The 24,155-nt window shown below is 35.6% G+C and overlaps 1 protein-coding gene and 1 non-coding gene across 2 annotated transcripts in view; one reads left to right on the plus strand and one right to left on the minus strand.

The window, feature by feature from the left end:
* Positions 1–701: 701 nt before the first annotated feature.
* ABCA13 (ATP binding cassette subfamily A member 13) overlaps positions 702–24,155 on the minus strand; it is a 489,891-nt gene continuing 466,437 nt past the window's right edge. Inside the window, exons 60-62 of the mRNA XM_027837266.1 lie at positions 5,589–5,694; positions 4,390–4,527; positions 702–2,057 (exon numbers count right to left, since the gene is read on the minus strand). Of these exons, the coding sequence (XP_027693067.1) occupies positions 1,962–2,057; positions 4,390–4,527; positions 5,589–5,694 (340 nt within the window). The 3' untranslated portion in view covers positions 702–1,961. The remainder of the gene's footprint in view (positions 2,058–4,389; positions 4,528–5,588; positions 5,695–24,155) is intronic.
* Positions 13,518–13,624, plus strand: LOC114024292. Its single transcript, XR_003566884.1, has one exon. It is a non-coding gene; the product is annotated as a U6 spliceosomal RNA (small nuclear RNA).

A 24,155-nucleotide genomic window follows, 5' to 3' on the forward strand; every position in this document is an offset into this window, starting at 1 on the left:
TACAACTGATAAGTGCCTGATGTAGGATTTGGAATTGAGCATTCCTGACTCCAAACCCAGTGCCCTATCAACCATGCCACACTCTGCTTCATTCACCTGAGGATGAAGTTGAACTTTTCAGCTGCAATAATAAGCACTGAAATATTAATTCTGCTAATTTTTCCCACTTTTGAAATGTTTCAGATTCATCTGGGCTGGAAACCTTATGAATCACTCCTGGTTTTCAGAGAAAGGCACATTTTTCAAAGAAATCTTCAAATGTTTTGACCTTAAGCCCATAGGTCCTAAGACAACAAGTAACTCCAAAGGCATAAAACATTTGCAAGATTCAAAGATGCAATGACATTTTCAACATTAACATAAGATTTGACCTTTTAGATTCAGTCTTGTGGGATGTGGTCTTTAGCATGTTTTCCCTCTGTTATTTTTTTAAAGACATTATTCAATGGTATACCTTAAAACTTCAACTTTGTGAATACTCAAGCTGAGAAAAAGTATCCTACAGTACCATCTAGCATACTACAACTCAATTTGATTTTAGCCTTCTCAACATTTAAAAGTAGCTTCATTTCCATCTTACTTGAATTAAATTGGGTCCCGAAAGATTACAGATAAAGCTACAAAGAAGTAAAAATATAACCACAAACAGAATGACATCCAAGGATCAGGCCAAATTAAAGCACAGTTATTTTATTCACTGCTATAAGATTGGTCATATTTCAGTAACTTTTAAAGATTTAATACAAAATATTTTCTACTTTGGACAACGAAAATTGGCTAAAATATGACAAACCATAGTACCTTTAAGAAAGAATTACATGGATATGGCTCAAAGTCACTCACGGCAAAACAACCCTTGATTGACTAAGAAGGTCTAAGGTTTGAGCACTACCCTTGGAAAATGATGCAATTAAGAACACTTGGATCTGGATAGATTCTAATTATATCCCATTATAACAAAGAAAATATGTTACCAAAAAGAAAAAAAAATTCTCCTAAATTAACACAGAATAGTATTCAGTCACTCAATTTGCACAAAACAATCAAATACAAATTAAATTAGCCACCACCACCACCCCCATTGAGTTTCCAGGTGATAGTAACAAAAATAAGTTGAGCAATTTCTGCCCTAAGAAATTCTGATCATTTCTTGACCAGGGAAAATCAAATGATATAACATGTGTCAAACACCTTAAAAATGTTAACATCTATATAAATGCATTATGATTACTTTAGAAAAAATATATATTTTAAAATGGCAATTTTATTTCAATACAGAGTAGATTCCTTCTCAAAATGACAGTATTTTTAAAGACTTCATTTTATGGAGTTTATAAGAGATTAAATTTAGCTAAAATGTTATTGGTCAATTTATATCCTTGTGGTTTTTTATTTGTATTCCATTACACAGGATCCAATTGTATTTCTCTTAGAAACAAAAGAAGTTAAGGCCAAAGTCAAGAAAAGCACAATTTATCACGATTAAATCTCTTCCCACTTCCCAAAAAGAAATATTAAAAACCTGAAGGCCTGAGGGAGAATTCTGTCATGTATAATTTATGGGACCTTGTTCAATTTATTTAATATGGCTGCAGGGCTAAATGATAAGTGTTTTAATGTATATAGAGAGCATCATTTGTGCAACAGAAAGACTACATTTTCCTTGCCACAGCATTATAAAGTGATCTCATTTGAATTGATAAACAAAAACATAGTATGTTAATGTATCCAAAGAAAATAGAACTGGACAAGGAATCAATAGACCTTGGTTCTTCTCTAGTCCATGAATTATCTGTGTGGCTTTGTACAAGTCACTTAGCCTCTCAGACTTACTATTCTCATACCCAAAGTAAAGAGAAGAGCTTGGTTGTATCTTTCAGATGCTGAACAATGAGCCCTCCCCATGAGGAAAGTTGTTTTCAACTGCTTAGAACTTCTTTGATGGAAGTATTTCTTGGAAGCTAGATTGACACAGGATGAGGACGCATGTAATTGGATGAAGATTCAAAGGTAGGATAAGGAGTTTGCTGCTGTTGGGTCGCAAAGCTAATAAAGACCTGTAAGACATAATGTAAATACTGAATGTTGTTAGAAGGCTATGAAAAGAAGTGGTCCATCTATTATGATCTCAACTTTTCAGAAATTTGCTTATTTTTCCCTATTAAAAATTATTCTTGCCTTTGTTGAAAGCAACCTGTATTAAGAGATGAGATATTTATGTTTTTAAATTCCAGTTCAGAAATTGTACCTGTGCTTTGTTGTCTCCCCCATTAGGTTGTGGGCTTCTCAAGATCAGGGATTGTTTAGGGTTTTTTTGCCTCTTTTTGAGATTAATAAATGCTTATTGATTGATTAAAATTACTACTATTTCTAGTACTATTACTACTAATAATAACAATAACAATAATTTTATGCAAGGAAACATGGAATAATTGATAGAGAGCTGGACTTAGAACAAAGAAGACTTGGGTTCAAGCCTCACCTGACACCTATTAGTTATATGAAACTAAGTCACTTAACCTATTAGTGATCTTGGTAACCCTCTAAGACTGTGAGCTGCAGAGAAGGTATAGACCTTCATTGGTTGAAGGAGTTCTCATCTGAGATTTCCCTCTACCAATGAAATCACAGATCCAATCACTTTTCTTAATATTTTGATACTTAAATGAATCTATGTTCTCAACGATGTTGGTACCTCACAAAACAAGATATTTTTAGGGCCAGAAGCAATGTTAGAGGCTCTCAAAGTACAACCCTTTAATCTTAGAGGTGAGAAAACTGGGGATCAGAGAGATTTGCCCAAGGACTCACAAATAAGTAACAGAGGTAGGATATGAATCCAATTGCTCTGACTCTAAATTAGAAGTTCTTAATCTTGTGTGTGTGTGTGTGTGTGTGTGTGTGTGTGTGTGCGTGTGCGCGCTTATCATGGGCCCTTTTGGCATGCTGCAAAAGGGTAAGGAACTCTTCTCAGTATAATTTGTTTTTTTTTTAATCATAACTAAATGTCATGATAAATTTTAGAGTCTAGTGAAAATCAAAATATATTTTTTACATCCATTTTCACTGACCGTTTAGAGATCCCCCAAATCAGTTTTTGTTCCACTGTACCTCAGTTTTCTGTCTGGCACAAATCGCAATCCATCACTAATAAAAGGAGAGCTACTTTTAGATCACACTATTATTGTCTACAAAGCATTTTCCTCTTTGTGTTAGACAGAACAAATATATTTTTCCCATTTTATAAGGGAGAAAACTGAGGCTTAGAAAGATTAAGTGATTTGCCCAGGATCGTATAGCTAGTTAATTGTACACACTAATAAGTAATAGAAACAAGATTCAAACAGAGATATTCCAAATCCAAGGCTGGTATTGTTTTCACTCTACCATGTTGCTTCTCCAAGCAAATCATATGAGACAATTATTTAGAATATTAATGAATCACCTAGACATTTTCTTCTGTGTAAATATGATTATTATTTTTAATAAAAACCAAACCTGTGACTTGACTATCAATCCTTGGTACTGTGTAAGCAAAATTTAAGTTTCTTTTTCACATGTCATTTACATATATATACATATATATGTAGATATATGTATCTACATGTATATGTAGATATACACATACATACATACACACATCATATCTATCTCTGTGTGTGTATTTGTTTGTGTACTTTACAACAGAACCTTTTTCTCATTTTGGAAAAGGAAACACTAATGATCACCTCATAACTTACATTATATCAATGACTTTTGTTTGTTAGAGCAAGTAGTTTAATGACTATCTGTGTATGTGTTTGTGTGTATGCCTACATATATGTGCTTATGCTCCTGCACATAACTGTATGCATAAGGGGGATGATCTTCACCTATGATATATCTGAATCCACATAAAAAGGGGTCGAGTTATATTAGGATTCTATCAAAGATAACTGTTAACTGATATAGTATATGGAGCCCCAGACTTAGCAAATTCAGCCACTTACTATTTCTTCATGACACTGAGTAAGTCACATAACCTCTATCAGTTTCCACATATGCAAAATGGAAATTGTAATGGCAACTACTTGACAAGAATACTGTGAGGATCATATGAAATGTCATATGTAAATTGATTTATAAACCTTAATGCTAAATATAATTATTATCTATTATTATTACTATTATTTTTATATTAAGTATAAAATAAAACTTTGGCCAAAAAGAATCATAGTTTTAGAAAAAAATCAATGATATACTAAAACCACATATCTGACTTTTAAAAAGTTAATGTAGCTTCTAATATTTTATGTTTTCTAAGAGAATTTGACCAGTGTTTTATGTGTCTAAAAATACCAGATGAAAAACTCCAAATACAAAGTGTTTAATTACTCTGAAACACATTACCTGTTCTAAAGTGGTCTGGTTAATAGAATAATGTTTGATGTTCAGCAAAGTCTTATTGTTCTCTAGAACTTTGAATAGGTCTGCCAAACACCCCCATCTTTGTGGCACATGGTACTCCAATAAATTAAGGTGTTGTCCCTAAAAACCGAATCACAAAATGTGAGTTAGTAAACAATAAACCCATCAAAATCTACAGAATTGCCAAGAATTCTTTTTACACCCCACCAACAGTACATACATGATTTAAACCAGGTCAGCTTTCCATCTAGAGGGTGTACAACTAATATTTTTTGCTGGTGATTAATCTGAGTGGAAGTGAGAAAAAGAAGTTGAACTGAATGTTCTGGATTTCATTTTTTCCAGAGAGAAGAAAACTTTACTATATTTGAACAGAGTATGAAAGAAAAATAAATAAGTAAATAAATTTATAGTATTGTCTTCTGGAAAAAAAGACTGAGATCAGGGGATTGGATTGATAGTTTTTGTAGAGGGGGGAGGGAAGGGAGCAAGTTCCTGATGTATGATGATAAAGAGCCAACAGGATAGCCATATAGATGATAGTGGAGAAAGGGTACAATCTTATACCCAACAATTTCTGCTCAGAGAATCTAATATATTGAATATGGGCATAAAAACTTTAATGATAAATGACAATACAAGTGAAGGAAAGAAGGTTGAAAATAAGCATAAAGAAACCAACAGCAGTGTCCCAAAGAGGCTAGAAGTCAAAGTGATTGACTTATTTTTTTTTTCCATATACACAATGGTACTGTTGGAGAGCTTGAAATAATTTTACATTTATTCTAGAACCACACATTTTGCAAAGTCCTAGAGCATTTAAGAACTTAGCAAAAAACAGCATATTTTTAATCACCTATTAAAATCTGGCACTCTGAAAATAAGAGTTTTGTATGAGGGCTATGTCTGGGGAATAGAAAGAAACTTCAACAATAGCATCCACTTTAGCTATGTACAACAAACTACTTTATTTTCCTTAGAGTTGCTGAACAAAACCAGTAGCTCATGTTATCATGAAGACATGGGGATTTCCTGTGTCTTATAATGTGGCCAAAACAATTCTATTGTCTATTACATCATAAAAATAGAAAGGAAAGCATGGAAAGACATACTAAACAGCCCTTTTTACCAGAGATCATCAAACAGTGTTTCAAAACAGTGATCGAGAATTTCAGTATTACCTTAAATTGGATTCCTGGGAAATGGAGTTTGAGACAATGAGAGATGGCATTATGTTGACTTGTTTCTTGGCTTAGCCAAACTTTGACAGCATATCCATCTCCAAACCTGGAAGACGAGTGAAACATATGAGCGAGTACCTCTGCACTGAACACTTACTTCTATATTGGACTCCTATATTTCCTAAAACATAGAAATATTCCTAAATCTTATTTCTATATTGGTCAGACTTTCCCCTATATTGAACAGTTTGATAATAATCATTCATCTCTATGAAAATGGTAATAATTCTCTCTCCTTATGCTGAAAATCTGTAAGGTGAAATCAACTCAGAAACTTATACCTCCTTAGCACCTCCCACCACTGGGGCCCCTTCCCTGTCTTTGGTTGGAGAGGTGGGTGAGACATTGAAAATTTCCTCCTGATCCTTCTATATTTAAGGATGACATTTTCCTCATGATTTCCTGCCAGTCTTGTTTCTTGCTCTTCATTATCTCATCATTTTGCAAGATGTAATCAACTCAAAAACTCATACTTCCCCAGATCATTTCATACCGTGGCATGACATCATCATGCCCCAGGGCCTAGTAACCTCACCACCAGCTTTTTTCATGTGTTGTCTCCACCTTTAGATTGTAAGCTCCGTGATGGCAAGGGATATCTTATGTCTTTTTTTTGTATCCCCAGCACTTAACACAACTTAGGCCCCTAAAGAATGTTTATTGACTCTGATTCTTACTTTGGGTTTTATAACATAAATTCATATTAATCTATTCATGGAATTTCCTACTGCACATGATAGAAGGAAAAAAAGAAAGAAAGAAGCCAAGAAGGAAAAAAAGGAAGGAAATAGCCAGCTAGCCAGCCCTGGAAAAAGGGCATAGAATTTGGAACTGAAAAGCCTTGATACAAATTCTGAGTCTAATCACTTAGCCTCTACAGTGGCTTATCTATAAAATGAGCAGATTAGACTAGGTAATCTCAAAGTTCTCTTCTAGCTTTTAGTCAGTCAGTCAATAAACATTTATTAAGTGCCTGTAATATACCAGGCACAGTGATAAGCCCTGGGAATACAAAGAAGGGCAAAATATAGTCTCTGCCTTTCAGGAATTCACTATCTACTATGAGGAAACCACAGGCAAACAAACAAATAAGCTATATACAGGATAAATGGGAAATAATTAAGAGACAGATGGCACTAGAGTTAAGAGGGATTGGGAAAGGCCTCCTATAGATGGTAGGATTTTGCATGGGGCTTGAAGGAAAGCAGTAGGTGGACATGAGGAAGGGGGGCATTCCAGGTATAGGGGTCAGCCAAAGAAAATGCCTAGAGCTGAGAAATCTTGTTTGTGGAACAGTAAATAGGCCAGCATCACTGCAAGGAAGAATAAGTGGAAGTAGTGGGGTAGAAGGCAGAAGAAGACTGAAAAAGATGGGAGGTAAGTTATGAATGGGTTTGAATGTCAAACATAGGATTTTGTATTTGAGGAAAATGATAGGGAACCACACACATTTACTGAGTATGAGAGATCATGGTTGGACTGGAGCTTTGGAAAAATCTCTTTAGCGGCTGAATGGAGAATGTGCTGGATTGAGGAGTCTAATGGCAGACAAACTAACCACCAGGCTATTGTAATAATCCAGGCATGAGGTGATAAAGGCCTCTACTAGGGTAGTGGCAGTATCAGAGGAAAGAAGGGGAATTAATTGTGTGATTTTGCAAACATAAAATTAGCAATCCTTGGCAATATATGAGATATGGAGGGTGTGACATAATGAGAATTTGAGACTGATACCTAGGTCGCCAGCTTGGAGGTCTGAGAAGATGGTGGTGCCCTCAATAGTAGGGAAGTTTGGAAGGAGGGAGGGTTTATAGCAAATATAATGAGTCCAGTTTTGGACATGTTGAGTTTAATATGTCTGTTGGACATCCAATTTGAGATGACTGAAAGACAGCTGAAGATTTGAGATTGGAAGTAAGCAAAAAGGATTGGATTGGTTAGGTAGATTTGGAAATAATCAGTGTAGAGATGATAATTAAATTCATAGCAGCTGATGAGATCACCAAGTAGTATAGAGCAAGAAGAGAAAAGGGCCTAGGACACAACTCTGAGAGATATCCATGGTTAGTGTATATGATTTAATTAGAATCTAGCGAAGGAGTCTGAGAAGGAACATTCAAATAAGTAGAAGAAACAGGAAAGAGTCCCAAAAACTTAGAGAGAAGAGTGTATCAGGGAGAAGATAGTGATCAACCATATCAAAGGCTTCAGAGAGGTCAAGGATAATAAGAATTGAGAAAAGGTCATTGGATTTAGCCATTAGTAGGTCAGTTTTGATGGAATGATGAGGTCAGAAACCAGATTGTAGGAGGTTAAAAAAAAGAGTGCAAACATATGTTGCTACTCCGTCATCCAATAATCCGATGACACTGGACTGTAGGCTAAAGGTCTAAGAATTTACTAAAACAATAAAGGAAAAAAGAACACCTATCACTTAAATAATTTGAGAAAGCAATTCCATATTTTTTCACATATAAATAACTACTCTACCCTTTTGGTCTGATTCTGGTTTGATGGACAGTCAGGACTAAGAAGGATAGCTGACCTAGGAGTCACCTTTCTTCACACAATGGGTAAAAGTAGTGATGAAATAATTCATAATTGCATAAAAGAGGCATCATTTCAGCTACAAATTACTCTTCTCATTTACCATTTATTCATTCATTTGTTCATTCATGCATTTTTATGTAAGGGTTTATTGAGCTTTTCCTATTATGTGCACAAAAATAATAATAATAACAATCGTAGCTAAAATTTATAAAGCACCAACTATATGCCAAGCACTGCACTTTACAAATATCTCATTTTATTCTCTCAACCACCTTGGGAAGTTGCTATTATTATCTTAAATTTTACAGATGAGGGAACTAAAAAAGTGACTTGCCCAGGGTCACCCAACTAGTAAATGTCTGAAGCCAGATTTGAACTTAATTTTTCCTGACTCCTGGCCCATATACTATATCTACTGTGCCACCTGGCTGCTCCCAAAGCTTTCTCAGAGGAGGAGTTTTGTAAAGTAATATATTTATTCAGCAGTTTTGAGTGAATAGTACGTTCCTTATTTAGATAGCTATATGCAGCTGCAATCTTACTGATGTGGGTATAATCTCCATATTTGCAGAGGACAACCCATCATTTCTGATGAAATAACTGATAAATCTCAAAAACTAACACTTTAACTTGGACCCATTTTGAAGGGCATATTTTATAGTTATGTGACATATCTGTTTGTCTTTTTAAACAAAAGACATCAAACATGATTTAAACTTTTCTTGATCATTGGAGGCCATCATGATTGAGGTCCATTATTGCACAATACTATAATATAGTTCTATGTCTACTTTTTAGGGTTTTTTCTCATTCCTCCCTTGCTGTTAACATATCGGATATCTCTTTTCCTTTTGTCCTTTTCAACATTTACGTATTTTTTTTCTTTATAATCTACAATAAGTCTAGAAGTCAGATAACCAAAGTTATTCCATTAAATAAGATTCTGAAGATGAAGGGAAAATATAGATTACATATATATGTGTGTATATATATATATATATATATATAAAATCATAAAAAAGAACTATTTTTCAATTCAGGTTGTCTATAAACAATAAAAGAACTAAGAAATAAAAGTACCCACAGCTAAAGGTAAATCCCATGGACCTTTTTATTTCCTACCAGGCTCATAGCTGTTCTCTCAAGGATGGGTAGTTATTTCTCTGGAGGTCAGATTGCACTATTATCTGTGAATCTGTGAGTACAACAGATATGGTGCCTTAAGATCACAGATAAATCATAGCTCTGCCTGTGATACCTTGGGTAAATCATTTAATCCTTCTGGGCCTCAGTTTCCTCATGAGTACACAGTAAGGGTTTACAAGAGATCAATGAGACATAGAAGTCACTAGAAGGAAGCCTTAGAGATTGTTTAGTCTAATTCCTTCATTTACATATATAGAAGCTGAAATCCAAGTCAGAAATAGGGCCCAAAATCACAAATTCAAAGCAATCTGTAAACAAATACATAATGATGTGACATATCTATCAATCAATAAGCATTTATTAAGTGCTTGTTATGTGCCTGACACTGTGGTGAGCATTGAGGGTACAAAGAAGAGCAATAGACTGTCCTGTCCCTAAAGTCAAGGAACTCACAGAGACAACATCCATGCACAAACAAGCTCTATACAGGATAAAATGAGAATAACCAATAGATTGTGTCATTGTATATACAATGAAAGGAAAACTTTTGTTCCAGAGAAAATAAGAATGATAGTAACTCCGTCTATTTTCAATAATGTTTCCATACACAGACATACTACATACATACATACACACACACACAAGCTATATACAGGAAAAATTAAAGAGTCAATAGATGGAAGACAGTAGTATTAAAGTGGATTGGATAAGGTTTCTTGTAGAAAAAATTAGCTAAGATATGAAGAAAGCTAGGAAATCCAGGAAACAGAGATGAGGATGGGGAGAATTCTGCAGCATGGGGACATTCAGTGGAAAAACACTTAAAACTTCTATAAAATGTATAAAATACTTGGGAGCCTACTTTTCAATATACACACAAGAACTGAATAACTACAACTAGGGAAAAAAATGTTTAGTCAAATAAAGACAGACCTAAATAATTGGGGAAACTATTAATTGCTCATGGGTATAATGAATCAATAAAATAAAAATGACAATAATACCTAAATTACTCTACCTATTGAATGTAATACGAAACAAAATGCCAAAGGATTCCTTTATAAAGCCAAAAAAAAAAAACTAAGAACATCACGAGAAATGATTAAAAGAAATAGGAATGAAGGGAAATATGGATAGCAGCACCAGATCACAAACTATGCTACAAAGCATTATTTTTAAAAACAATTTGGGAGAGAGAGAGACCGAGACAAAGAGACAGATCACTGGAACAGATTAGATATACAGCATAGAAAATAAAACTTATTTAATACACTAATATTTGATAAACATAAAGACCCCAACTACAGGGCTATGGCTTCATCATTTTAAAATAAAACTGCTTGTGAAGTAATATGGAGATTTGATTTAGACCAACATCTCACACCTTATAAAAAGATAACTATAAATGAATATGTAACCTAGTTATAAAAGGTCACTTCCTAAACAAATTAGAGAAATGTGGGGAGGGAGCAGGTATTACCTCTTGGATATATGGATAGGGGAAAAGTTCAGGACCAAAACAGAAATAGAGAGGATCGCAGAAGATAAAATAGAAAAATTTAATTATGTAAGATTTAAAAGATTTTTCACAAACAAGTCTAATGAAGCTAAGATCAAAAAGGAAACAATTGGGGGAAAAAAAGAATCTTTGTAGTGAGTTGGTTTGTTAAAAGCCTCATTTCCAAGACATTTAAGAAATTTATTCAAATATATTAGAAACACAGTAATTCCCCAATTGATAAATTGTCAAAAAATATGAACAGGCCTTTTTAAATGGAAGAAAACAAGGCAATCTATAGCCATGTGGGAAATATATTCAAATTAACTACCAATCTGAGAAATGCAGATTAAGGTAATATGAGATTCCATCTCACACTCATCAGAGTAGCCAAGATAACAAAATGGGAAAACAGGAATATCGATGTACTCCATGAATCTGTGAACTGGTACAATCACTCTGGAAAACCATTTGGAATTATAGACAACAGTAGTAAATCATGAATATTATTTGGCCCAGATATTCCAATACATGGGTTATATACAAAAGAGAAAAAAGAAAGAGGAAAAAGCCTTTTATGTACAAAAAACATACAACAGCACTTTTTTTTTGTAGGTTCATTAATTCTAACTTGTCCCAAGATAGAAAAAAAAATTAAAAAAATAAAACTAGAGACTAAGAGAATGCCCATCAGTTGAGGACTGGCTGAATAAGCTGTAACATATGGATATAATGAGGTATTATTGTGATATAAAAATGAGATGATGATTGCAAAAAGATGTAGCAAGAATTATATGAACTGATATAGAATGAAGTGAGAAGAACCAGAACACTTTATACTATAACATCAGCATTATAAAAATGAATATTTTTGAAGCCTTTTATAAACTGATGGATGAAATGAGCAGATGGATAACAATTTATAAATGGATAACACGTGAGCACAAATAACTTTGAATGCCAGAAGGATTATGATCAATACAATGACCATTCATTATTCCAGAAGACTGATAATGGAACATCCCTGAAAGAAGACATAGACACACATACTTATATGTATTATATAAATATGTATATAGCCACTGTAGGAATTTATTTGTTTGATTATGTATGTTTGGTAAAAGAAATTTGTAGTTTTTTTTTATTTTAGTGGGTTGGGGGTGGGAAGCAGAGAACCTTAATTTCTGTTAATTTTTTTTAACTGAGAGGTGAGAAGTACTACATGTATAAAATGTTATGTGCAATTTCAGATGAATCACTTTATTATTAATTTTAATATATATTTAATTTATTTAATATTAATTTAATTTTTAATTAATATTAATAAGTTAAATTAATTTAATTAATATAATTAATTTACTTAATTATTTTACATTGTTAAAAAGATCTCATAAAATGGGAATAATCTATAAATATTTGTAAATTTGAAAACAAAACATAACAATCAAATTTAAAAAGAGAAAAGAAAATATGCAGATAAAAGATGGAGTAGGGGCAGAGCCAAGATGGCAGAGTAAAAAGCAGTGACTTGCTTGAGCTCTCCCTGAAAGCCCTCGAAATACTTGTAAAAAATGGCTCTAAATAAATTCTAAAGGAGCAGAACCCACAAAAAGAAAGGGTGAAACAAATTTCCAGCCCAAGACAAGCTGGATGGTTGATTGGAAAGGTCTATCACACCAGGCAGGGAAAGGAACACAGTTCAGCATGGGCACATAGGCACAACAGACCTCAGTGAACCTGGAATAGGCCTCAGAAGACTGAATCACAGGCAGCTGTGGCAGTTTCCAGACTTCTTAACCCATGAACACCAAAGAGGCATTCAGGCATAGCAGGTCAGTAGGAAAAATCTGTGAACTTTGGGAGAGAGAAGCTAGATCCCAGCCCCAGTGCTGGGGCAGCCCCAGAGTGGCATCTGCTTCCCAGAACTCTTAGCCCACAGGCAGTGGGGGAATCGAGTGGCTGATCAGAGGGAGATTGCAGGGGTCCCTTTGCTGGTGCTAAGGAAGGATTCTCTTGCTTTGCCTGTACTTGGATCTGGGTCACAATTCTGGACGGTGGTCCAGGGGGAAGGAGGAGCACTGGCATGATGGAGCTTGTAGTAGAGGTGAAGAGGGAATCCTCCTCACAGTTTCAAGACACAAAAGAGTGCTTGTGGTCACTCATAGACCAGACACAGGCCAGGAAAGGAGTAAACACCTAGCCCCTTATCATACCACCTTAGAGAAACTGAAAATTTACAGGTCCCTAGAGGTATCTCTGAAAACAGCTGCACAAAACCCCTAAAGCTTGGGACAGTACATTCTCCACACTGGAAGCAGACCCCTACCTTAACAAAGTGTTTAAAACTCAACTAATTGCCTGGGACCATTAGCAAACTGTGCAAAAAAAGTCAGACTATAGAATCTTTCTTTGGTGACAAAGAAGATCAAAACATACAACCAAAAGAAGATAACAAAGCCAAAGCTCCTACATCCAAAGCCTCCAAGAAAAATGTGAATTTGTCCCAGGCTATGGAAGAACTCAGAAAGGATTTTGAGAAGCAAGTAAGAGAAGTAGAGGAAAAACTGGGAAGAGAAATGAGAGTGGTGCAAGAAAATCATGAAAAACAAATCAACAGCTTGCCAAAGGAGACCCAAAAAAATACTGAAGAAAATAACACCTTAAAAAATAGTCTAGTGCTCACTTTGGCAGCACATATACTAAAATTGAAATGATACAGAGAAGATTAGCATGGCCCCTGTGCAAGAATGATACGCAAATTCATGAAGCATTCCATATTTTTAACTTAGAAGGTCAGTGGGAAAAGTCTGTATCTATGGTGAGAGAGAAGAAGGGTCCCAGCCCCAGTCCCCAAGCTTGACCCTGGGGTGGTGGCTGCTTTCAGAGCTTCCAGCCCACAGACTGAGGGGGAATTGAGTGGCTGATCAGAAGAGGATTTCAAGGATCTCTCTGCTGGTGCAGGATTCTCTTGCTTTGCCCATGCTTGGATCTGGGTCACAGTTCTAGGTGGCGATCCTAGGGCAAAGAGGAGCACTGGCATGGTGAAGCTTGTAGTAGAGGTGGAGAGGGAATCCTCCTCACAGTTCCAAGACGGAAAAGAGAGCTTGTGGTCACTCATAGACCAGAGCACAGGCCAGAAAGGAGTAAACACCTCGCCCCTTATCATACCACCTTGGAAGAACTGAAAATTTACAGATCCCTAAAAGTATCTCTGAAAACAGCTGCACAAAACCCCTGAAGCTTGGGACAGTACATTCTCCACACTGGAAGCAGACCCCTACCTTAACAAAGTGTTTAAAACTCAAGTAATTGGCTGGGATCATGAACAAACAGAGGTGCAAAAAAAAGTCAAACTATAGAATCTTTCTTTGGTAACAAAGAAGATCAAAACATATAACCAGAAGAAGACAACAAAGTCAAAGCTCCTACATCCAAAGCCTCCAAGAAAAATATTAATCAGTCCCAGGCCATGGATAAGAGCTCAAAAAGGAGTTTGAGAAACAAGTAAGAGAAGTAGGGGAAAAACTGGGAAGAGAAATGAGAGTTACGCAAGAAAATCATGAAAAACAAGTCAACAGCTTGCTAAAGGAGACCCCCCAAAAAAATACTGAAGAAAATAACACCTTAAAAAATAGCTTAACCCAAATAGCAAAAGAGGTTCTAAAAGCCAATGAGCAGAAGAATGCCCTAAAAAGCAAAATTGGCCAAATGGAAAAGCAGGTCCAAAAGCTTGTTGAAGAAAATATTTCCTTAAAAATTAGAATGGAGCAATTGGAAGCTAGTGACTTTATGAGGAATCAAAACACCGTAAAACAAATTCAAAAGAATGAAAAAATAGAAAACAATGTGAAATATTTCATTGGAAAAACAACTGACCTGGAAAATGGATCCAGGAAAGACAATTTAAAAATTATTGGACTATGTGAAAGCCATGATCAAAAAAAGAGCCTAGACATCTTCTTTCAAGAAATTATCAAGGAAAACTGCTCTGATATTTTAGAATCAGAGGGCAAAATAGAAATTGACAGAATCCACCGATCACCTCCTGAAAGAGATATCCAAAGGAAAACTCCTAGGAATATTATAGCCAAATTCCAGAGATCCCAGGTCAAGGAAAAAATATTGCAAGCAGCCAGAAAGAAACAATTCAAGTACTGTGCAAACACAATCAGGATAACATAAGATTTAACAGCTTCTACATTAAGGGACCAGAGGGCAAGGAATATAACATTCTGGAGGGCAAAAGGAGATAGGATTACAACCAAGAATCACCTACCCAGCAAAACTGAGTATAATCTTTCAGGGGGAAAAAATGGTCATTCAGTGAAATAGAGGACTTTCAAGCATTCTTGATGAAAAGACCAGAGCTCAATAGAAAATTTGACTTTCAAATACAAGACTCAAGTGAAACATGAAGAGATAAACAGGAAAGAGATATCATAAGACACTTATTAAGGTTGAACTGTCTACATTTCTGCATGAAAAGATGTTATTCATAACTCATGAGATCTTTGTCAGTATTAGGGTAGTTAGAAGGAAAAAAATATATATGTATAGATAGATAGATAGATAGATAGATAGATAGATAGATAGATAGATGGATGGATGGATAGATAGAGGGCACAGAACAAGTTGAAGCTGAAGGGGTGATATCTGGAGAATAAAATTAAGGGGTGAGAGAGGGTTATCCTGAGAGAAGGGGAAAGGAAGAGGTAAAATAGAGTAAATTATCTCACATAAAACAGGCAAGAAAAGGCTTTTACAGTGGATGGGAAGTAGGGGAAGGTGAGAGGGAATGAGTGAATCTTATTCTCATAGGATTTCCCTTAAGGAGGGAATAACATACACACTCAATTGGGTATGGAAATCTATCTTACCCTACAGGAAAATGGGGGGGGGGAGGGGACAAGAGAGCAGGGAGATGATAGCGGGGAGGGCAGATTGGGGGAGGGGGTAATCAGAAGCAAACACTTCTAAGGAGGGATAAGGTTAAAAGAGAGAGTAGAATAATCAGGGGGCAGGACAGGATGAAGAGAAATATACTTAGTTTTTCACAACATGACTACTATGGAAGCATGACTACACATGTATAACCTGTATCAAGTTGCTTGCCTTCTCAATGAGGATGGGTGGGGAGGGAGGAAGAGATAAAATTTGGAATCCAGAGTTTTAAAAACAAATGTTAAAAATTGTTTTCACACGCAACTGGGAAGTAAGATATACAGGCAATGGGGTATAGAAATCTATGCTGACCTACAGAAAAATAGAAGGGGAAGGGGATAAGGGTGGGGAGATAGAAGGGAGGGCAGATTAGGGGAAGAGATATTCAAAATGAACACAGTCTTGGGGTGAGGGGAGGGACGAGATGGGGAGAAAATTTGGAGCTCAAAATTTTGTCGAAGTGAATATTGAACACTTAAAATAAATTAGTTAATTAATTTTTTAAAAAAAGATGGAGTATCTTGTGAGAGGAACAGCAAGGAGGACAATGTCACCAGATTACAGGGTACTTTGTTGGTGAGGAGTGGGGTAGAAAGAGGCCAGATTATGAAGGACTTTAGTCACCAAACAAAGGATTTTATATTTGAATCTAGAGTTAATAGATAGCCACTGGAATTTATTGAAAGGGTAGTAGAGTGAAACATGGTCAGACCTATACTTTAAGAAAATCAATTTGACAAATGAGTCAAGGAAGGATTGAAGTGGAGAGACACTTGAGGAGGGACACCAACCAGAAGACTATGAGGTGGTAAGAGCCTGAACTAGTGTGGTGGCAATGTCAAAGAAGGGAAGAAAGTATGTACAAGAGATGTTACAAAGTCAGAATCAATAGGACTTGGAAATAGATTAGATATGGATTCTGATAAAGAATGAGGTCATTCATGGATGACAACTACATTGCTAGCCAGATGAAAAGGAAGATAGTAGTACCTTTTCTAGGAATAGGAAAGTAAGAAGAGAGGAAGGTTTGGAGGGAAAGGTAATAAATTCAGTTTTGAACATGTTTTGTTTGTTTTGGATAACTAAGTGATATATGATTTGAGATGTCTAATAAGCAGTTAAACTCGTAGAAGTTAGAAAGTTGTAAGGGGCGGAGAATTAGATTTGAGAACCATCAGCCTAGATGTGATAATTGAATTTACAGGAGCTGATGAGATCAGTAAGTGAAATAGAATAGAGAAAGAAGAGTGCCCAGAAGAAAGCTTTCTGGGAAACGCATATTCAGTTGACATGGATGAAGATCCAGTAAAGGAGGATAAGGAGTAGTTAGGAAGGAAAAGAACCAGGAAAAGAACCAGTAGTGTCATGATAACCTAGAGAAAAAAAAAGAGGATCAAGGGGGAAAAAAAAGTTATTGCTGGTATCAAACAGTAGAGAGGTCAAGAATGAATACTGAAAAAACTTTGTGGGGAAAGAATTGTGTGTGTATGTGTGTGTGATATGCATTTCACATCAATGTAAGTCCTTTTATTTAATGAAGGAACATGAGAAAATATCTCCCTACTCTCAGTAATTAACTGGACATTCTTTAAGGGGCAAGCAATGACTATCTTAAACATAAACTATGTCAACATGCATATCTTCAAGATAATTAAGAATTATGTTTTATAGGTTCATTAATTCTAACTTTGTTGCAAATATCCAATTTATATTAGATCCCCCCCCATTCTTGCTCATAATACACATATAGATTCCAATGACCTAAGCCCCTGAAGGAATTATCTGAATTATGTACAACTTGTAGTCAAACAGTTTATGAAATCATCCAACATATGGGTTCTTATAAACAAAAGTATGTTCTGGGAGTTTGCTGCCATTGTAAATGTTAACCTTTTAAAAATTGCTTCCCCTTGCAACTAGACACTAATATTCCCGACTTATTTATTGTATTTCATTTTAAAATTTTCAAATGGCCCATTCAGCACACTCTGTTCTTCATATAACCTTCCAAAAATATATACCCAATCCTCCCTGTGGAACAGAAAATCATCCTCATCTATATTACATATGAAGAAATTAGAGTAAAGTAACACCGTTATTCTATTCACACTAAAAATATTGCATTTTGACATCATTTATCCACATTTGGATTGATAAGAAATATGTTCTTTGAATTTTTTAGAGCTACATTTCAGGCTTCGATATTCTTTATTCAGATCAAAGACAGCATTATTTTCTTGTTAAGAAAAGAAGGGAACTGAAACAGAGAATAAAAATATTGACACCATTAAAATGTGACAGGATAATTAAAAATTGTATTGGCACAACTCACCAATTATTTTCATATTCATTAGCAAAGCAAATGTACTCATAGTCTGTGGCAGAAAAATCATATTTGCACATTTGGGGGCTTATAAGAGTAGGGAGGTAGTCACCCTGATTGGAAATGGGGAATGATGGAAGTATGACAAAAGAATTTGGAGGGAGTAGTAGAATCTCACATAATTCTCTAAGACTATGAAGTTATGTATGAGTTTCAGATCTATACCAGCAAAAGGAGTTTCTACCAATATACTATTGAAATAATAGATCTAGATATATGTATACACATATGTTTATATATAGTTATAACTGTAATTATAGTTAAATACATATATTGCTATATAAGCTTACATGCATATACATGGTTATATATATATATATGTGTGTGATTATGTATCTGGTTATATGCATGTTTGTACACACATACATATATATGGAGTTGTATAGGTATAGATTATATAGATACACCAGGCTTTTCTAAGACATTTAGGCTGTATCAACAAGGCTAAAGTAAGTTAGAAAATTTATGTGGGTACAGTTTCCCATAATTCAAAAGAATACTGAAAATGTAGTAGGAGAGAATTGAAAGGATATATTAGAGAAATTATTTTTATACTCAATTTGAGTGCTTATGATTTGATCGTGCATCTATGAAATTGATCACACACTATGTTATAAAGAATAGAAAGAAAAGCAAAAAATACTTTCATCGAATATAATGCAATTAAAATAATAATAAAGTGAATATTATTAAATAATGAGGATTTGCTTATGAATGAGGGGACAAATACCAAATTATAGAAATAGCAAGCTATATTAAAGGTAATGACAAAAATAATATAAAGGAGTTCTTAGAGAAAAGTTATTTGACTATTACTAATGGAGAAAAAGAAACAGATTTTATATATATATATATATATATATGAAAACTGGCATATTTATTTCAACAACAATAATCACATAATCAAATGGGAAATGAACAGAATTAAAATGGGGTGAAAAAGCAGTACCAACCCAACATTGCTGAATTAGTGAGAAAAATATAAAGCTGTTTTATTTTTTAAATGCCAGTATAGTTTACATAACTGTTGGTTAATTTAACTGAAACAGAAAGGAAAACCAAATTAACAAAAATCAAAAACAAGATAGGAGAAATCACAATAAATAATGAAGTTTTTTTTCTTAATAGAGAATATAAGGCAGAAAAATTTCATCCAAACAAAATATATAAAAGAAATGGATGAATATCTATAAAATATGAAATGCTCAAATTGACAAAATAAATGGATACCTTCAGTAATTCAATATCAGGGAAAAAATGGAGCACACTTGTGAAATGCCATAATTAGAAAAAAAACAGATTCATACATTAGTGAATCATATCAATCGCCCTTACGCTACAACTATAAAAGTGGAGAAAACTTCTGTATGGATAAAAATCCAGCATTTATAGCAGAAAACATGACAAGATATGTCTTCTACATTTTGTCAGGTTGGAAAGTAGGGACTTGATTCAGTTGTTTTGAAATAGAAGGTTAATGTGTAAACATAACATTTATCCCTTATGCTTAAAAAAATAAAATAAAACCTATCTGAGACCCCTTTGCTGGAAACACCAGAACCTTGCACTTCCCCAACAGTTGCTTAGTCTCCGAATGATGTTTCCACATTAACATGCCATTAACAGAACTCTAATTAAATCTTATAAATGCATAGCATAGCCCCTGCAGAAACACATGTGACAATAAGGAAGATGTTACAAAGATGGATACAGTTAACAAGGTTGTTCAATTTAGTGGAAAGCCAAACTAAGGCAACCTTTTTACAAGAGATCATTAATTCTTATCAGCCTCCTGGCATCTGCACACAGCCCCTGCTGAATTACTGGGAGAAAAAAAAAAATGCTGGCTCATAGAGATATTGGGCAGGCTCATAAAATGAAAATGTTGCATGCGGCACATTTTCCAAAGCAAATAAATCAAAATCCTGATTAGTGTTAGACAGTGAAGCCTCTGTGGCTTTCGTGCTATTCTTAATTCTGGACAGCATGAATGCCATTGGGAGTAAGGATGAAAAAGAAGGAAAAAAATCCTTTCCAAATAGGAAAATGCTTCTGGCTTGTCAGACTGTTCCCCTCTGATACTTGAGCTTATAATATTTTAGAGGCACAGCTTTCAATAGTGGATGGGTTGATCAACTCAGGAGTTTCTCCCTGCAGTAATCAGGCAGCAGGCTGCATTATGCACAGCATTCCCCAGAAGGCCAATGAAAATAACATTGGCCATGCGACTCGGTTTCCTCTCTGCATAACACAAAAAAGCAAAGAGAAAACCCCACAGCAGAATACAATGGAAGGCTACATTCTAGCTGGAGTAGTTTTTCTGCCACTTTGAAAGTCTCTAGCATTTGGAAAAGTGAAATCCATGTAGAAACATGGCTTTAAATAGTGTAAATTCAAAACCCCTAGTCACCAGTCAGTAGTCACCTATTGCAATGACCCCATTTTAAAGTCCTGCCATATTGAGAAAGAGTTATTAAGATGATTCTACTAAGATTTAATTATCTTTCCTTTTCCTTTTTTTTTTGTTTATACCTTTTAAATAACTATTCAATAAAATAATTGTCTTTCTCCTAGAGTTAAAAGTCAAAGACAGGTCATAAGATTCAAGAATCAGTCACAGTTTGGCACTTTCTTTTATTTTTTAGGCAATTGGGGTTAAGTGACTTGCCCAAGGTCACACAGCTAGTAAGTGTCAACTGTCTGGTCTGAGGCCATATTTGAACTCAGGTCCTCCTGATTTCAGGGCCTGTGCTCTATCCACTGTGCCACCCAGCTGCCCCGCACTTTTTAATATTACTATTTTTTTTATAAATACCCATATGTTTGACACAAGAAAATCAAAATCTCTGTTGCATGTAGACATTTATTTTGTCTTGGGATGTCATACTTGATATGGTCAAAGCAACCAGGGGATATTAAGAGAGATAGAGATAAGGAAAGTGGTGATTTCCAAGCCTTATATAGGGAACACAATTACTTGCTTTTGGTTGGGCTTTCACTATTATATTACATGTGATCCCTTTAATCATGCATCCCCAACCCCTCGAAATTTGGTAACCTACAGAAAAGTGATATATATTTTATTAAATTGAACTAGATTTGCCTCCTAAATTTTATATTTCATAATTGAATGTGTGGCTCAAAATGTTTCTGACGGTTCTCCGATTTTTCTGTGCATCTGAAAGGAGGCTTGAGGGTCTTGTTTCCTTTGGTAAGTCAGATGAACAGAATGGTCCCTTTTCCTTCTACAGTATCAATCAAATTTTCCTAACATGCTGATGACAGATAATAAAGTCAAAACAACAGGCATTTAAAGTTGTTTAGGAAGCAATAACACAAAAGGAAGGTCCATTAAGGAACCAGACATAACTCAAGTACTCTGAAAAACTGACCCATACAGCAATTAAACCATATTTATTTCAGATTTCATTCATTTATGGTATCAGTGTGGACAAATCTAAGAAAATGACTGAAAACACAAATATTTGGGAAAGGGAATGTCTAAACTGAGCAAATTCAGTATGAAAAATGGTGCCATTTTGTCCTTCTGATGAATAGAACCCAAACATGGATTTATAAAGTATGTTAATAATTTGCAAGCACAAAAGCTGAGGGAACCAATATATGTTCTATTGTGGGGGGAGGGTACATGCAAAACACCTCTGACTTCTTTCCAAGAGCACATGGCAAACAATTTAGCTATATTGCTTGGAGGGAGAATCAATAATGCTTCTCCTAAAATCCCAAATTTTGATTCATTAAAGCTAAAATGTGGTTCTGCTCTAATAGGAAACCTCTTTCTTTTGCTGTGTAGATATGGAATTCACTTTTCTGAGCATAGGCAATATTTACATAATTCTTGTGTGCATAGTTATCTTATTCTTCTCAGATTTAGGCAGCTTACTGCCTAAAAAGGTCCAGTGGCTCCCTATCACCCCTAGGATGAAATATAAAGTTGGTTTTTTGGCATGTAAACCTCTCCACAACATGTTGCCTTACTATCAGAAGTCCAGGTCTACTTGCGTTTCTTCATATAGGATTCTCCATGTCCCGTCTTCATGCCTTTGCACTGGCTGTCTCTTCATTTCTGCCTTCTTGGAATCCCTGGTTCCCTTCAATGAGATTCAGCTCAAGTGGGTACTTTCTGAAAGAGACCTTTACTTTAGCTGATATACTAAAGAAGGTGACAATGTGTCTATATATATATATATATGTATATGTATATATATGGAGAGAGAGAGAGAGAGAAAGAGAGAGAGAGAGAGAGAGACATTGTCACCTTCTTTAGCATATAAGGTCCTTGAGGGAAGGGACTGTTTTACTTTTTTCTTTATATCCCTAGTGTTTAGCCAGAGCACCTGGAACTGGAACTTGAAAGGGGAATAGTGAATGCTTGTTAATTGATTTGAAAGTCAGTCTCTGAATTGTACAGACAAGCTAGGCAGTATGTAAATAGATAGATTTGGGGCTGTGTCCCAGAAGGCTCCTGGGGAGGTGGACCCCATGCTGGAGCCCTAGGCAGAAAAAAAAGGTCCAGAGCTGAAGGAGGCTTGGACTGGAGGAGAAAAGCTAAGCATTGCTGGTGCCAGGGCTCCTGGAGTGAGAGGCATCAATCACACACTAATCTAAACCCCCTGGACAGTAGACTTAGTATGCTGGACACAGCTTAACACAAAACTAGGTACTCTCAATGTCCACCTCAGTGCCTCATGAGCTCTGCCAAAGACACTAATATGCCCCTCACAACACTACAGGCATCTCCCCAAGCACTGCCCCCACTTCATCACTCCAGGTGCCTTGATGTCTGCCCCTTCCTTTTGAGGAATGGCATCACCTTCTGGGACCCATGTGCTCCTACCTGGGGAGCCTACTTTGACTTTACAGAAAACATAGGCCCAGGCTTATTTCAAAGCCAAGTAGTTACTGAGTGGCTGGGGAGTAGGCATGGATTTTTCCCTCCCAGGAAGATCTCTGGCACCATTGAGTCCAATCTCTAACCTCACAAGAATTCCCTCTACAGGAGACCTAATAAGTCATCATCCAGCTTCTACTTGAAGACTGCAGCTAAAAGCTGCTCATGACCACATTCTACTTGGGGAGAATTCCTCAAGTCCAAACCTATCTCTGTGCTTCTGCCCGTTATTTTCAGTTTGGCTTTCTAGGGCACTGAAGAACATATCAAAGCCCTCTTTCCCATGACAGCCCTTTCAATGCTATAAGAAGGCTACCAAGTTTTGCACACACTGCTATGAATTCCAGCATCTAGAACTGGTGCTGGTGCTGGTGTTTCTCTTCCTCTCCTCCCAAATGGACCCTAGAGCAGCCAGTGCTGCATGTCTCCCCTCTACTTAGGATGAAAATGGCAGCAATGGATGACCCAGATTTGTGGAGCTGTTGGATACAGAGGAAAAGAGAGGTGTCCTATCTTTCTAAGTGGGGATTTAAGGTCCTTTGGAAGTGGGGGTGGGGAAGGCTCTGACTCTCCAAAACCTTTGAGCTAGAGACTCCAGTGCCAAGGAAATACCTTGAGAAAGATCAAACATAAAAAAGAAAAGTCCCATATATACTAAAATATTCATAACAGCACTTTTTGGAGTAGCAAATAATTGGAAACCAAGGAGGTAGCCATTGACTGGATATTGTCTAAACAACTTGCATTAAGGTAATGAAACAGTACTTTGCAATAAGAAACAACAAATATAAAGGATTCATAGAAAATGGGAAAATTTCTATAAAGTGGTACAGAATAAAGTAAGCAGACCAGGAAACAATATATGCAATGAATATGTTAATATAAATAGAAAGTCAATAAAGCCAAATTTAATGTGATGAAATTGGAATAATCAAGCTTGGCCCCAGAAATTGGGAGAGAAATACACCTCCCTCCCTTCTTTGCAGAAGTTGACTCTATGGTTATAAAATACTTCATTGTTAGGCACAGCCAATTATTTTGCTTGTGTATTTCTTTTTTAACCTTTTATATAAAGGA

The sequence above is a fragment of the Vombatus ursinus genome, unplaced genomic scaffold (genome assembly GCF_900497805.2).
Source record: "Vombatus ursinus unplaced genomic scaffold, bare-nosed wombat genome assembly UNPS02014820.1, whole genome shotgun sequence".
Taxonomy (NCBI): Eukaryota; Metazoa; Chordata; class Mammalia; order Diprotodontia; family Vombatidae; genus Vombatus; species Vombatus ursinus.